Raw genomic sequence first — 15,905 nt, forward strand, 5'->3', positions numbered from 1 at the left:
AGATGTGGGATTTCATGCTCACTTCGCCTGTTTATGACATGTATAGCCCAGGTTTGCCTTGGTGAATAAGCATTATTATAAGTTTCGGGCTCTCTCTAACCCTTATAGTTAGGGTAAACACTGTCCAGTCACCTAAATTGTTTTCTGTACAAAGCAACAATCCATGCATTTTGGTCTAAAAAATTATCTCATATATGTATACTTCCTTTTTTCTCAAGTGTTTTAAATTTTATACTACCGGCTAAATGAATGGTAATACCAACAGAACTACTATACGCCCCATGGGGATAATATATAACGTCTTTCAACAAAACAATAAGGATGTCTTTAAAATGAACCACCACGGACATATTTAAACCATAGATAAATGAATGGGCTTTGAGTGTGCACATACTTGTAGCCCTAATCTAAGAAAAACTGGTTCTTATGACATGGCCCTGCTCAATACTTATCCTGATGATCACATGTTCAGTTTGGTTTAAGGAGAACTGAGTAGGGGAGGCCACATGAATTAAGAGTGATGTAATATGCTTTTTGTATTTTCCAAATGTTTGCTATAAAACCATAAACCGTTTTAAAAGTCTGGGTATAGGCTACAATTAGAAGGAATCAAAGAAACTGTTCATGATGAAAATTGTCCAGCTATCAATAAAGACCTCCTGGCTTGGCAAGTTCATGAAAGGCGGTTAATTCTATCCTCCCTGATTTTCAACGGAACCACAAGTAAAAACAATTTTACATTAGTACCAAACCCAGTTTCTCATTTCTATCAAACCCAAACCCAACTCACTGCCACAGAGTCGATGCCAACTCAGAGTGGCCCGATAGGACAGGAGAGAACTGACCCCGCGAGTGTCTCAGGCTGTACCTGGTCCCTGGCTTTCTCTTGTGAAGCGACTGGTGCTCTCTGACCTAACTACAACCACCAGCCAATGCGCCACCACTACACCAGCCACCAGGGCTCCTTACAGTGACTGTCAGAACAACAACTTCCTACAGCAAATGGTTAATGTCCTCAGCTGCTACTGATTGGCAGAAGCTTGGCGCCTCCCCGGACATCTCTCAAAACAAAGGCCTGGCAAGCTAGGTAAGAAAACAAGACAGCCTTGGGAGCAGTGTGATGCTGTCACACATGGGGCCGCTCGGAGTCTGACTTAATTTGACGACAACTGGTTTTGGTTTTTTATGCTTCTCCTAAAGAGAATGCCTTCTTTTCCCTCTAGACTATTTGGCATATGACAAATAGTTTAAAAATTGTTTTTTAATAAACACCTTCACTTCTTTAAAGGAAAATAGTTCCAAAAGTATTCTGATATCTCCCAGTTTTCCAAGTTTTAAAAAAATACATTCTGGAAAGGCCACCAAGTTGTCACTAGAAGCCGAGTTTCACTTCTAGTCTTGGACTTTGCTGACCTTCTGAAATTCAGTTGGATGCTCTTCCTATGTGGCCTCTAAACCGTATGTCTACACTCGTTATCCTAGATCAAGCTGCCTCCCTCAGTAGGCCTCATGGGGCCTGGATCAGTTTCTTGTTCACCATGCATCTCCAGCAACTAAGCACTAATGCTGTATCATGCAAGACAGAGCCCTTCTTAATCCTAATGGTTACAAGTCCTTCAGTGCTCACCTGACTTGGTATCTTCATGATAAAGAGCAAAAGTAATCTCTGCAAACTCCAACAGCTCGGCCAGGAAACAGGCCTCTCCACTGCAGTGCTGGGTTACCACGTTACAGGAGAACTCGATGTGATGGGAGAACTCAGGGCAGAAGGAACAGGCCACAGGGCGGGTTTGCCGCTGCTCTCCTTTGGGCAGGAAGGAGAGATGAGTGGTGACAAAGGTGTTGACTCCAAATGTAGCACTGAACTGGAGACTGGGTTCCTTCTCAGCCAAAGCCCTGTAGGGAAGAGGAGTGGGAATGAGGAGCCCTGGCAACATCCCAAACCAGCCTGCCTGTCTGGAACACATCTCCACGGCTTCTGAGGCTACCAAGAAGCAAGGCCAGCCATGTGCTTCCTGCCTGGCCTTATGGAGGAGCCACGTGGGCGTTCTTAGTAAACCAGAATGAAGGTTATAAGAAACAACACCCATCTGCCCACTCAGGACAGGAGGAGGACACTCCATTGTAGAGCTCATGGCCCTCAGCTGGAGACCACGAAGATTCAACTTATAAGGCCTGGCTCATGTTAGGTGACCTATTAAATCTTATCTAGAGGAAGGGAAGATTCTCCGACTGCCATTGAGTTGCTGCTGACTCCTAGTGACCCTACAGGACAGGGCAGGGCGATCCTGTGAATTTCCGAGACTGTAACTGTTTACAGGAGTAGAAAGCTCCATCTGTCCCTGTGGAGCGGCTGTGGTTTCAAACTGCTGGCCTTGTGGATGAGAGCCCAAGGTGTAACCACTATGCCACCAGGGCCCCTAAGGGAAAATAAGAGTACGGCTAATGCTATAATCGGTTAAGAGGCAGCAGTCACGTTTTGAAAGTTAAGATAGGGGAATCTTTGGCCTTTTGGATATTTTGTTTGTGCTTAGTCTTGTTTTGGGCCTCATTTCATCATGGACACAGAGTGGCCTTGCCTGAAGCTGGTGTTTGAGAGAACCTACATCCCTTTAATTGACATGCTCAAGAATCGTGTGTGGACACAGAATGAGAAAGGCGGAGGGTTGTGATTAGTGAACTGAGAATTGACATGTAAGGTTTTCCGGTATCTGATTATCAGGTGGACTACACAGGAAAAAGTTTGGGAATGGCTTTTCTGAAGCTGACTTACTTGGCTGCTGCTTGCAGACCACAGGCTCTGATGATGTGGACTGAGATGGAGACAGTTCGGGCAGCAAGAGCTCCCTCTGCTGTCCGTGCAGTACGCCTGTATCGGAGGCCCACATCCAGCAAGCCTAGAGGAGGAGGATAGAAGGAAACACCAAACAGGCTGATCAATGAGAGGGTCAGGAGGAATAGTTCCATCTTAACCTTGCAAAGGTAAGATTGCTTTGTTTTGGCAGACAGTCCAGCAAACATGCAGCTACTGGATTTAGGGGGCCAATCCTAATCTGATGATCAATTTGGAGGGGAGGTCACTCTGTTGGAAACATCAGGATATAATAGGGCTTAAAACTCCTACTTTCTGCCCCCCTTTCATTGAATTCTTAGCTCATGCTAACTACGAAGCAGCTTCAAAAAGTTTGTGGAAGAATTCCGTTGCCTTTTAGTTCCCTCTTTTCCATAAACTTTTTGAAGTCCCTCCACACATCAGCTCATGTTACCTTGGAATATTTCTCTGAGTATACCTGATGTTAAAGGTGAAATCAACAGAGATCCATGGAATTATGAATTTTCTAAAATTACGGGTGATACTTGCAAGGTATATTCATTCTATAGAGAGGGTGTCGGATAGTTTCCATCGGATTGACAAAAGGTGGTTGTTACCTAGGGTTGGCCCAACTCGTGTATAATAGATAGAATAAAACTTACTTGGCCCTGTGTCATGTTCCTGATTTTTAGTGTGTTTGTTGTTGGAGAGAAAGGAATATTTATGTACACCGACTTTGAAAGGGAAAGACAAATACGGCTTCAATTACCCGATGATTGGTTCTTCAAGTCTTCCCTGTGCTCAAGCCTGGGGGTTAGCGGGAGATTAAAGGTCTGTATTCCTGCATCGTCGCGGTGCTGCATGGTTATCATGGCACAGATCCTTGAGAGTGGCAAGGTTCCTTTAGCGACCATCTGGTCTCTCACATTAGGATAATAGTATCTGTAAGTACAAATGGTCAGTTGGAAGATTTAGGATCAGCTTTTCAATATCTAGTTATCTTTGGGGCCCATACTAGTGTGATGTAGCTGGGGTCTTGTCTGGCTGGATTCACTGCCCATTGTGTGGAGGAGGGAACCTTGGTGGTGTAGCGGTTACACATGGTGCTGCAGTGTGCAAAGGCTGGCAGTTGGAAACTGCTCGTCCCTCTGCAGTTGGGAGACAAGGCTTTCTACTCCGCAGTGACAGTCTTGGAAACTCCCAGGGGCCGTTCTACCTGCCCTATAAGGTCGCTTCGAGTCTGCATCAACTCGATGGCAGTGGGTTTTTGGATACGTGGAAGAGGAACCTCACAAATTATGTGCTCAGGACAAAGCCCAGTTTCCCAGAGACTTTCTAACTGGAGGTAGCTGAATCAGACCTGGATCTCTGGTTGTAAGCACTCCTAAGGGGTTCCTTCTAGCCTGTAACAATCAAAGTGGTTGTAAGTAAACTAGCGGAAATCTTTTCCGAGGCTCAACCATGTTGAGGTCTACTCTCATTCAATTTGGAGGGGTAATGAGGATTTCCAAGTATCTTATTTTTTTCCTCAAGAAAAACCTTCCATTCTTGGATCACAGAGCTATAAATCAAATATAGGTGATTTCTTTAAACCTGTTTTTCTCAAATTGTGTTTAGAAGTTTCTGGCAATAGGAAAACCAAACCCACCGCCAACTCATGTTGACCTTACAGGGCAGTGTGGAGATGCTCTCTGGGTCTCCATGACAACATCTTTGCGGAGCAGGCGCCCTCATCATTCTCCCTGGAACAGCTGGTGGGTCTGAACTGCAGACCTGTGCTTGGCAGCCCGATGCAGTCCACTCTCCCACCAGGGCTCCTTGTGAGAGTCCTTACAAGAATGCATCAGAGAATACCCCCTGATGCTTTCCCCATCCTTCCATATTATTAATTTTAAATCTCATTCGTAGGTTTCTTGGGGGTGGCTACCAGTAGGGAAGTTGAATATCTTTATTCATGCAACTATGTTTCCTGGAAATCTTCTAAGACAAGGAAAGATTTATATTTTACATGGGTCGTTCTTCTGGCAGTGGGCAGAACAGAGGAAAAGAAATGAGCCGAGTTCAAAAGCGATCCTTGTTATGAGAGCCTGGACTAAATGAGGCAGTAAGAAAAGCAGAGAAAAGATTGCCATGTTTCTAGAGACACGAGATGGTAAAATGAGGCGACTTCACTTCCAAATGTTAGTGAGCAATGTAGAAGATAGTTTTCCCCATGGCCCAAGGATTGGACAGATTTCAGAAGTATCTGGCTCAGGAGCGGAGGCTCTCTGACGGGGCACTGGCTCTGGGGCACAGGCCTGGTCTGTGTACTGCACCTGCACCAGATTTCAAACTGGACTCCGCCTCCAGGCACGAGCCCCCGGGCGGAGAAGGCACTGAGGAGGAGCCTCTGCACTGGAACGTCAGCTGGCAGGAGCAGGCAGTGGCGGTGCTCACTGTTGAAGATGGGGTCTGGGACGCAGAGCGTGGTTGCAGATCGAAAGGGCTTCAGAGAGATTCCTTTGGGAAAGCAAAGCCAATCAGAATAAAACAAAAGGTCATTGAGGGTTTTACATGCAGTAAGAAACATGATAATGACACTCTATTTCCACCATCCTTTAAAAAGTACTTTCTTAATCTTTGACCAGAAGTACACCTGTGAAGAAAACAAACGAGATGTCATTACTACTACGCAGATGGGCTATGAGGAGGTTCCACGATGACTCTGAAGGACTCAGAGACCGACGACATCTTCTGTGAGATACTCCTACCTAGGTCCATTTCCCTATACCCGGGGTTCCCTAAGGTTCTGTGAGCACACAGAAGAGAGAGATCCCTTTGCCAGATTTTAATAATCCCATTACGACCACCTCAGTGCAGAAATCGGACAAATATCCAGGCTCAAAGATGATTCAAAAGGAGTAACAAAATTATTTTTAAAAATCAAGATAGAATTCATATACCAGAATAGTAATCTGTTTAAAGTACAATCCAGTGGGTTTAAAAAAAAAACATATTTACAAGGTCGTCCATTCACAACCACCATCTAATTTCAGAAAACTGTTATCACCACCAAAAATATCCCTCTGTCCCATTAACAGCCATTCGTCATTTCTCCACCCCCCTTTGCCCCCATCCCTGGCAACTATTAATATACTTTCTCCATCTATAGATGTACCCAATTATAGTGATTTCACATAAATAGAACCACATAATATGCAGAGTTACGTGCTCAACTTCTTTTACTTAGAGTAATGGTTCAATGTCCCCACTGTACAGTATCAGGACTCCATTTCTGTTTATGGCTGAGAACTATAGTGTTCCCAAAGTGGGTGATACCATGCCCTGGGGGTGCTGGAATGATCTGTCGGGGGGGGGGGCAGGTGGCAGCTGAAAAAGCAGATCCCTACACCTTATTCCTGATTACAAGCTATAGTATACAATTATTTCAATTGCCAAAGGGCACTGAGCCATTTTTTAATGAGAGCAGATGGCAAGCATTTATTGGGTCTGCCACGTGGCCTGCTCGCTGCAGGGCTGTCTCACCTCAGTGCTCCGGGACACATGGGCAGCAGTGCGGCAGTTTTCTTCACAATTCTGTACCTTTCGAACCAAGGTGTGCAAAGCCCTGAAAGGCAGCATTTGATGAGCTTCTGAAGGCCTCCTTCCTGAAATGTGCAGCCCCTGCTCTCGGACTTGGAACATGTGGCCCGCAGCATCTCAAGGCTCATGGGAAACGCCACGTGGTTGGTTATCTTAGCCTACCTTTCCCTCTCTTTTCTCTAATTTTTCTTTTAAAGGAGGTGGTAGGCCAAAAAGTTTGGGAATCTATAGTATAAAATATATCAAATTTTAAAATTCAATTCATCTGAGCAGTTTTTTTCTTCACTTTTTGGCTATTTAAGCTGTTTTTTCCCCACTTTTGGGCTACTACAGACAACGCAGCTAGAAGCATTTACGCTCTGAATTTGAACGTACACTTTCAGAGGTCAGGCAGTGCAGTGGTTAAGGGTTCAGCTGCTTTCCCCGGGGCTGGCAGTCTGAAGCCCCCAGTCCTTTCTGGGGAGAACCGATGCCGGTCTGCTTCTGCAGATTAGGCAGTTCTATTGTGTCCTTGACGGTCACTATGACGGTCACTGGAGGGGACTTGACAGCAACAGATTTTGTTTGTTCTTCACGGATACTCAGGAGTAGCATTGTGGGCTCCCTTGCTAACTCTCTGAGGAACTTCCAGATTGCTTTACACAGCGGTGGCATCAATTTACATGCAGCAATGTAAAAGGGTTCCAATTTTTCCACATCTTTGCCAACACTTATTATGTTTTCATTTTTAATCATAGCCATAGCGTAGTCTTGAAACATGATAAAAAATGGATGAACCCTGAATTACGTCAGATACAATAAGACAACTATTGTATGGTCTCACTTATCTGAAGTAACAAGAGTAGCCAATGCATACAGACTACAGTTTATTAGTGGTTGCGCAGACAGAGAGGCTGAAAGATTACTTTTTAGGAAATAAGAGTATCTGTTTATGATGACAGAAGATTTAGCAATGGCTATGTGTGATGATGGTACATGATTCATATAATTGCTGTCACTGAGCACCTGAAAAGTGTTGAATTGGTAAATAGTGTATTATAGATACATATTTTACAATAACAAAAATTCTAACCATCTTAGTGGGTGTGAAATGGTATCTCGTGGTTTGAGTTTTCATTTTCTAAATGACTAATGATAATAAGCATGTCTGCATGTGCTTCTGACCATTTTTATTTCTCTAGAGAGCTATCTATTCAAATAAATTCTTGGCTTATTTCATTATGTTATTAAATACTTTTATTGGGGGCTCTTACATCTCTTATCACAATCCATACATTCATCCATTGTGTCACACATTTGTACATATCCTGCCATTATCATTTTCAAAGCATTTTCTTTCTACTTGAGCCCTTGATATTAGTTCATTTTATCCCTTTCCTCCCTCCCCCGCCTGCCCTCCCTCATGAACTCTTGATGTTACAGATTATTAATTACATATCTTAAATCATCCTCTGTCAACCGTTCACCCACTTTTCCTTTGTGGGTCCCCTTGGGAGGGGGTTATATGTTGATCCTTGTGATCGATTCCTCCTTTCTCCCCCACCTTCCCCTAGGCCTCCTGGAATCTCTATTCTCATTGTTGGCCCTGAGGGGTTTATCTATCCTGGAGTCCCTGTGCTGTGGGTTCTTATTTGTCGCAGTGTGCATGTTCTGGTCTAATCCGATTTGTAAGGTAGAACTGATAGTGGGGGAGGAAGCAATAAAGAACTAAAGGGCAGTTTCCTCGGTGCTACACTGCACCCTGACTGGCTCATCTCTTCCTTGTGATCATTCTGTGAGAGGCTCTTCTTGGCTTATTTTTTAACTGGTCTAGCTGTCATTTTCTTGTTGAGCTCTAAGTTGACATATTCTGGACACTGGACCTCTAGCTTTCAGAGCTATGATTTGAGAATGTTGAGTTTTGACGCCCCGCCAGCAGTTCTGGGTAATTCAAGAGTGCAATCACATCAGGAAGCGTGCGCAGTCATCACCACAGTCAGTTGAGAACATCTCCTTCAATCTTGTACTCATCATTACGGGAGTTTTCACTTCTTTCAGTGTGTGTTTTGATGTGTAACATTTTAACTTAGCTCTCTGGTCTTGGCTGCAGAAGCGACATGACAAAGGGAACATCATCCTTCAGAAAGTGTCGCATTAAGATGCACACCTTGTGCTGCCGCCGTGGCTCCAAGGCCTACCATTTCTAGAAGTGAACCCACAGCAATGTGGCTGCCCAGCCACGCGCAAGAGAAGGCATGACTGGAGTGCCAAGGCTACAAGACGAAGTGCCACCACCGGCACTGGTCGAATGAGACGCCTCAAAATTGTGTACCACAGATTCAGGCCTGGATTCCGTGAAGTAACAATTCCTAAACCCAAGAGGGCAACGGTTGCAGCGTCAAGTTCATCTTAAGGATTTCAACATGTAGTGTGTAATAAATGTTCTCGTATTATAAATGTAACAAAAAAATTTTAACTCACTGAAGTCTAACTAAATTTCCCTTTGGCTGCTTGTGCCTTCTTAGCATCACATAACTTTGATGATTCTCAACATGGGGGAAGTAACAAGAATAGTTAAGAATGTGAATTCTTACCCTCGCTGTCTGGAGTCAATTCTGAATGACAGAGACCTCACAGCAAAGGGTAGAACTGACCCTGTGGGTTCTGAGATGGTCACGCATCACAGGAGCCGAGAGCCTCAGCTTGATCCTGTAGAGCGGCTTCAAATGGCTACGCTTGCAGGTGGCAGCCCAATTCCTATCCACTATGCCTCCAGCTAATTCCAATAATAGTAGTAATAGGTACTCATACAGTACTATCTTATAGCTTCCAAACACTTTCAAAGCTAACGTATTTCTCATAAAAAAATCTGTGAAGCAGGGTGTCTCCTGATCCTGCCCCACTGCCAATCACCAGCCACTTCTATTTAATAGATTCGGAAATAGGCTGGGAGAGATTCAATATGCCCAAGATCACCGAATTAGGTGGAAATAGAATTTAAATCCTGAAGTTCAATTTTTTCCTTTATAAGCTTTCCTATCACACCAGGCTTAAATACCTAGGTAAGAACGGGCACACCCAATCTCTGTAAAGAGAGTTATCTACCATAGGGTAATTCAGGTGTGTACAGAAAATGTAATTTAATCTGTCTACCTAGCTATCCTTTCATCCATTATTTGCCAAGGGTTTATTAGCATCTATGTTTAAGGATCTTAAAATCAAAAGTGAGAAACAGAAGACTAAACAATTATAGTGGTAGGATAAATAACAGGGCTGTCTCATCTGTTAAACAGTACAGAAGTGAATCTCTGCTTTGTGCTTTTGCTTCTAAGTTTGAAGGACAACCGGCGCTCAGCTAAACCAAGAGGAACATTTGAGGAGGTACAAATAGCATGCAAAGCCATCTGCTTGTTCCTTTCAGCACTGTGGAGGGCAGGATGAGAGGTATTTCTGCGATTTGCAGTGGTTTGGCTAGCTACAGGATTGGCTGCTTTGTGTTCCATACGCACTGTCTTCGCCTCCATGATGGTCTGCTTCTAGAAGGGAAATGGATCTTCTAGCAGAGACTGCTCTTTCTCTTTCTTCTACCCCTGTACTCTTCTCACCCAGACTCCGGCTGCTGTCTGAACTATGAATGAACTTTGGACCTCCCAGCTTCACCCTGTGTACTTCCCTTGTCAGTGGTTTTGCTCCTCTAGAGAACTAAGATACAGTTGAACTTTTAACAGTGGGGTTAAGGTCCCCCTCCCTCACACAGTTGAAATCTGCATTTAACTTTTAACCCCCCCCCCCGAATTTAACTACTAATAGTCTCCCGCTGACCAGAAGCCTACAGATAACATGTCAATTAACACATACTGTTATGTATGTCTGTACGTACACACACACACCCCCACACACACAAGCTGCATTTTTAATATGAGATGGAAAAAGAATTTTGCAAAAAGTGCAAGGTTTTCGTGCCTGCTTGGCGTAGCAGTGACACTTTCATGAATTTCTTTTTCATAATGGCCTTTAAAGCCAGCTTCATTGGTTCTGAAGTGGCCGGCAGCCCCGGCTGCAGACCTCAATCTACAGTGCCCATCAAGCAATTCAACTGTTGCCTGTATTGCCATTTCTTCTCGCTGCTTCTTGAGAGCACGGCCACCATCACTAAGTGGCACTTCGTATGGGTCTCGCGTTATTCAAGGCTTAGAGTACGGCATTAAATACAATGAAAAACAGATATGAACTTTTAAGAGATGACTTTTTAGTGTGATATGCAACTTACTGGAGATAAACTGCTCACACGAAGATGATTAGCAACATTCATGGTTGTTTATTCAATTAAAAAAAATTTGAGGTAAACAAGCAGCCCATCTAGCTCAGAAGCAGCAAAGCCCACATGGAAGAAGCACACTAGCCTGTGCGATCACGAGGTGCCGAAGGGATGAGGTACCAGGCATCATCAGAACAAAGAATTATATCATAGTGATTGAGGTGGGGAGTGCAGAGTGGAGACCCAAAACCTGTTTGTCAGCCACTGGAGATCCCCTTACAGAAGGGTCTCGGGGAGGAGATGAGCCACTCAGGGTGTGATGTAGCAACCATGAAACATAAAACTTTCCTCTAGTTCCTAAATGCTTCCTCCTACCCTACGATCATGATCCCAATTCTACCTTACATATTTGGCTAGACCAGAGGATGTACACTGGTACAGATAGGAACTGGAAACACAGGGACTCCAGGGCAGATGATCACTTCAGGACCAGTGGTCTGAGTGGCGATACTGGGAGGGTAGAGGGAGAGTGGGCTGGAAAGGGGGAACTGATTACAAGGATCTACATGTAACCTCCTCCCTGGGCGATGGACAACAGAAAAGTGGATGAAGGGTCACATTGGACAGTTTAAGACATGACAAAATAATAATTTATAAATTATCAAGGGTTCATAAGGGAGGAGGGAGTGGGGAGGGAGGGACAAATGAGGAGCTGATGCCAGGAGCTTAAGTAGTGAGTAAATGTTTTGAGAATGAGGAGGTCAATGAATGTACAAATGTGCTTTACACAATTGATGTATAGATTGTGATAAGAGTTGTATGAACCCCTAATAAAATGATTAAAAGAAAAACTTTTTAAAAATCTGAAATTTAACTGGGTCCAGGCAGTTCAAACTTGTTATTTAAGGGTGAACTGTACTATCTAACCCCTCAAACCAAGCCCACTGCGTTCTGACTCACAGGACCCCGTGTAGGGTTTGCAAGGCTCTAAGTCCTTGAGAGAGCAGGCAGCCTCATCTTTGGGTCTGAAATGCAGTGAGCCCCCTGGGCTCCTCACTGTAATGTCAAAAACAGGCAAGGACACAGAGACAAGATTCTAACAATGGTTTGAGACCTCAGCTTTTGATATAAAGTGACATCATGATTACAAAAAAAGTTCATGCTCAGAAGAAATATATTACAGAAAACGAGTAACCATGTAAATGATAACAGGTGGAATAACATGTAAATAATTGGTAGATCTGAGCATAGAGTATACAGAAATTCTTTGTATTATTCTCTCAATTCTTTTGTAAATTAGGTATCATATCAAAATAAAGAGTCACAGAACTGTTTTTAAAAATAAAAGTAAAGAAATTAGTCAATCTCCTAGTTTACTGCCCAGATAATGTTAAAAACATTCAGGAACACAACGTTCACACAGGAGAAAAATCCGTAAGCGTACCTATGAAGACATACTCTCCCTCACTTACCGTTTTCAAGGGTCTCAGGTCCCTCCAGCAGGCTGGGTTTCGAGTCTTGCGTAGGAAAGTAGTACTGGATGTAACAATCTGCTTCTCCCCAGACTGTTGCCTGAAGGGGGGCCAATCCTTTAACCTTCTCCATGTGGAACTCAAAGTGGTGCTCCATCAATCCACTTCCTTGGCCCTCTAACTATGAAAGGAAACAGAACATTCAGTGGGCTTTAAACTAACTTGCTTAGAACATTCCTAGTTTCCTGTGAGGCCTGAGTATTATTCATGGCCATCGAGTCGAAATGGATGCATATTGACCCTATAGGACAGGGTGGATCTGCTCCTGTGAGTGTCCAAGGCTCTAACTCTTTACTGGAGCAGAGAGCCCCGCCCTCCGAGGGGCTGGTGGTTGTGAGCCGTGACCCACAAATGTGCACCATCAGCTGATGCTAAAACAGGTACTTCATTTTCCATGGGAAAAGATCTCATAGGAGTCCTGATAGCACAGTGGAGTAGGTGTTGAACTGCTAACCACCAGGCTGGTGGTTCAAACACCCCAGTTGCTCCACAGGAGGAAGATGAAGTTGTATGCGCCCCAAAAGTAGAAATCTATGGAGTTCTACTCGGTCATCCAGGATCACTAAGGGTCAGAAGCGACTCAATGGCAGTGTTTGTTTTTTTAAAAAATAGATCTCACAACTGTTTAGTGATGTAATTGAAACAAGCTTACTCAAGACTGTGAGAACAAATCATTAGCAAATGCACTGATGTAATTCAGCATGTTATGGAACAAAGGGAAAAAATATGATCTCAATAAAGGCTCAGGAGGTAGTTGATAAAATCCAACATTTGTTCCTAATAAAAAACTCTGAAAAAACTCAAAAAACCAAACTGACTGCCACTGAGGCCGTTCTGACTGAAAGGAACCTTAAAGGACAGAGCAGAACTGCCTTGCTAAGTGTCAAGACTTCACATCCTGGCAGTAGACAGCCTCATCTTTCTCCGGCGACTGTCTGGTGATCGGAACTGTAGACGCTGTGGGTGGCAGCAGCTCAGCGCATGGCACACCATGCCGCCAGGGCTCCTCTGAAAGCTCTTAGTACACCTCACCTCCGAGTTGTTAGGGAAATGAACTATCAGGATACAGCAGGTCAGTGTGCTTTCTCAAATGTGAGGCACTGTATAAAAATCAATTTTTAAGTTATGGCAGAAAAGCAAGGGACCTCACTAATAAACCCAACGTGGCCGTTGGTGGGCAATGAAGGTTTGCATATTGCTGCTCACATTTACAACTTCCACACCAGTCTCAATTTTAAAAAGGAAATTACGTAAATGATAGGATTAAGAATTGTCCACCCAATTAGATTTTCTTTTCTTTGTTTTTTCAATTAGATTTTCTGTATAAGTTTGACAAGATCCATTTAAATCATGAACATGAAAATACTAATGATTCATTTGAGTTTACAGTAACTCTTGGACTGCCAATGACATGTTTTTACTCATTCTTTCATTACTGACACAGGGATTCAGGCAGTGGTTTTACTGAGAGATGTAAGATACTGTTCCTGCGAGTAATGAAGTGCTTAGGCACTACCATAGCAACAGATGCTTTAGATGCTGGAGATGGCTGGTCCAGGAAATGAGGTGGCCTAGGGCCCAAGGGCGGGAGTATTCCTTCGTCATTCTTTAATCTCTGCAGTGCCATTATCTGATCTGAAGAGCCCATAGCTAAAAAGACTCGAAGGCTCCCTTTTTGGTGGCCCGAGAAGACATCAATCACAGGCATGTAGCTGTCCACCGCAACAACTGGGTACTGAGCTTCAAGGAGCAGGCGAGAAATTTGGGGATCTCTAGAGTGAGAGAAATCGTAGGAGAGCAATTAACAATCATTGATCATGTCACAGAGCACTTTCATTTGCTACTTGGCTTGTTTTCTCACTTTGTTAAAAATGAATCTACAACTAGAAAAGTCACAGTGTTTTAAAAGCATGATCCCATGAGTAACCTATTAAGTGAAAATTGCCAGGCAGACACGTTCAGAATGCAGCAATCTGAAGGCAGGGAGTGGGTTCAATTGGCCTCTCTATTATGACGGTCCCGAGCCTGGGGTATGGTATTGAACCGAGATCTCAATAGAAACTTAACTGACTACCGTTACTGTTCAGGGAGACACATGTGGCAAAATGGAAAGAAGGTGGCTCTGGAGCCTGGCAGCTCAGATTTGGATAACAATACCAAAAAACCTCCAGACCCATTGCCACTGACTGTCTGCCATCCACTATGTGTTATGTGGTAGGCACTTGACATGTCATCCGCCTGCACGGAAAGATTGGAAATATCCGCTATTAACATTTGAGACAAGCTAGATTCACAGAGTTCAGTCACGCAGTTGAAGACACACAACTAGCAGGAAGCTGATCTGGGATTCAAACTCTGATCCATGTAATCCAAATGAGTCCACGTGTTCCCCAAGAAACTATGCTGAGCTCTAGCTCTGCCACTATTTGCTGGATGACTCGGGGTAATGTAGTCCGAGTCTGTTTCCTCAGCTGTGAAATGCAGAAAATAGAACTCCCAGGCCAGGGCTGTTGTTTGGATCTAACTGAGAGAAAGCGCATGTTCGGTGTTTAGTAACTGCTCTCTCAGAAGTAAGAGGGGGAAGGAAAATACCAGTAGACAACTAGCATCCCAACTAACACAGGGAGCAAAGTCAAAGGCCGACAGCTGGCAGTGCTGGCCATCGTTTCAGCGGTACTCGTCAGCTGAGCACGCCTTTCAGTGTCACCTTTATAAACGGTTCGTGTAAGCTGTCCCCATTCCTACTCTGGTCCTCCCACTGACTCTTCTACACGGTCTCAGTACCTATCTCAGAGGGCGGTGGTGAGGCTCAATGAGAGGGCACGGATGGCATCATGCTCGCAACATCCTAGCAGTACTACAGGGCAAAAGAGCAACTTGAGAAAAGTTCTCCAAGTTAGCACTAGGCTTGTCATGCTCCCCAATCAAAAGAATTCTTCTCCAGTCCACAGAAAGTTTAAGATGCAAAATAAAGAATACTCCAAAAGAGCCAATTTACTTGAATGACATGTAAAATTGATGGAGGGGGAGTTTCACCAGCCCGAGCAGCTTGTCCTGTCCTGGGCTCCGCACCTTGTTCCAAGTTTCAATTATCATCACATTGTTCTTAAGCCTTTCCAGGTATTTGGGAGAGAGAGAGATAGGAATCACCTGGGGAAGAGGAACAACCAAAAAAACATAACAAATAAAAACCCGTAAATACGATAGTGGATTAATTTATACTTAGGGTCAATAAGCATTTACTGAAAATCTACTGTGTGCAAAGCGGAAGACGCTGAAGTAAAGTCTACTGTGTATTCTCAAGAGCAGCCAGTCTGGTGTAAGAGAGAAACATAATGAAGGCCAAGGTCAAAACAGAATGAGCGGCTCTCTGATGGCTTGGGGAGGGAGAAGATTGTCAGACACAGTAAACATGCCATCGGCCAAGCTCATCCAACCTTTCTAGGGGAAAGTAACCCCACCGTAACCCCGGTAGAGGAAGATGTTTTGGAAAGGATGCTAGGATTGAACATCTTATCAAGGTCAGTCAATTTGTGGACTGGATGGTATTTTAATAGTCTAGTGCAAAGAGCTCTGCCCAACAGGTGTTATGGTTCATAGCAACACCAATCAGCCATCAGAATTAGCCAACGAGTTGAAATCGGAAAGAGAAGCAGGACCTGGGTCAAAGAAGAGCTTGGCTAAATTAATGGGCCCATGAAGTAAAAGGACCCCAAGCTGCTGTACCAGCGGTCATAGGAGA

At 44.0% G+C, this 15,905-nt stretch overlaps 1 protein-coding gene and 1 pseudogene across 1 annotated transcript in view; one reads left to right on the forward strand and one right to left on the reverse strand.

Moving 5' to 3' along the window:
* Positions 1–15,905, reverse strand: part of C2CD3 (C2 domain containing 3 centriole elongation regulator) — a 120,842-nt gene that overhangs the window by 58,476 nt on the left and 46,461 nt on the right. The window contains exons 15-21 of the mRNA XM_075546264.1: positions 15,162–15,313; positions 13,680–13,935; positions 12,104–12,284; positions 5,128–5,311; positions 3,582–3,754; positions 2,774–2,897; positions 1,628–1,896 (exon numbers count right to left, since the gene is read on the reverse strand). Coding sequence (XP_075402379.1) covers positions 1,628–1,896; positions 2,774–2,897; positions 3,582–3,754; positions 5,128–5,311; positions 12,104–12,284; positions 13,680–13,935; positions 15,162–15,313 — 1,339 coding nt within the window. The remainder of the gene's footprint in view (positions 1–1,627; positions 1,897–2,773; positions 2,898–3,581; positions 3,755–5,127; positions 5,312–12,103; positions 12,285–13,679; positions 13,936–15,161; positions 15,314–15,905) is intronic.
* Positions 8,491–8,786, forward strand: LOC142446941 (large ribosomal subunit protein eL37-like; annotated as a pseudogene).

This window comes from Tenrec ecaudatus, chromosome 4 (genome assembly GCF_050624435.1).
Source record: "Tenrec ecaudatus isolate mTenEca1 chromosome 4, mTenEca1.hap1, whole genome shotgun sequence".
Lineage (NCBI taxonomy): Eukaryota > Metazoa > Chordata > Mammalia > Afrosoricida > Tenrecidae > Tenrec > Tenrec ecaudatus.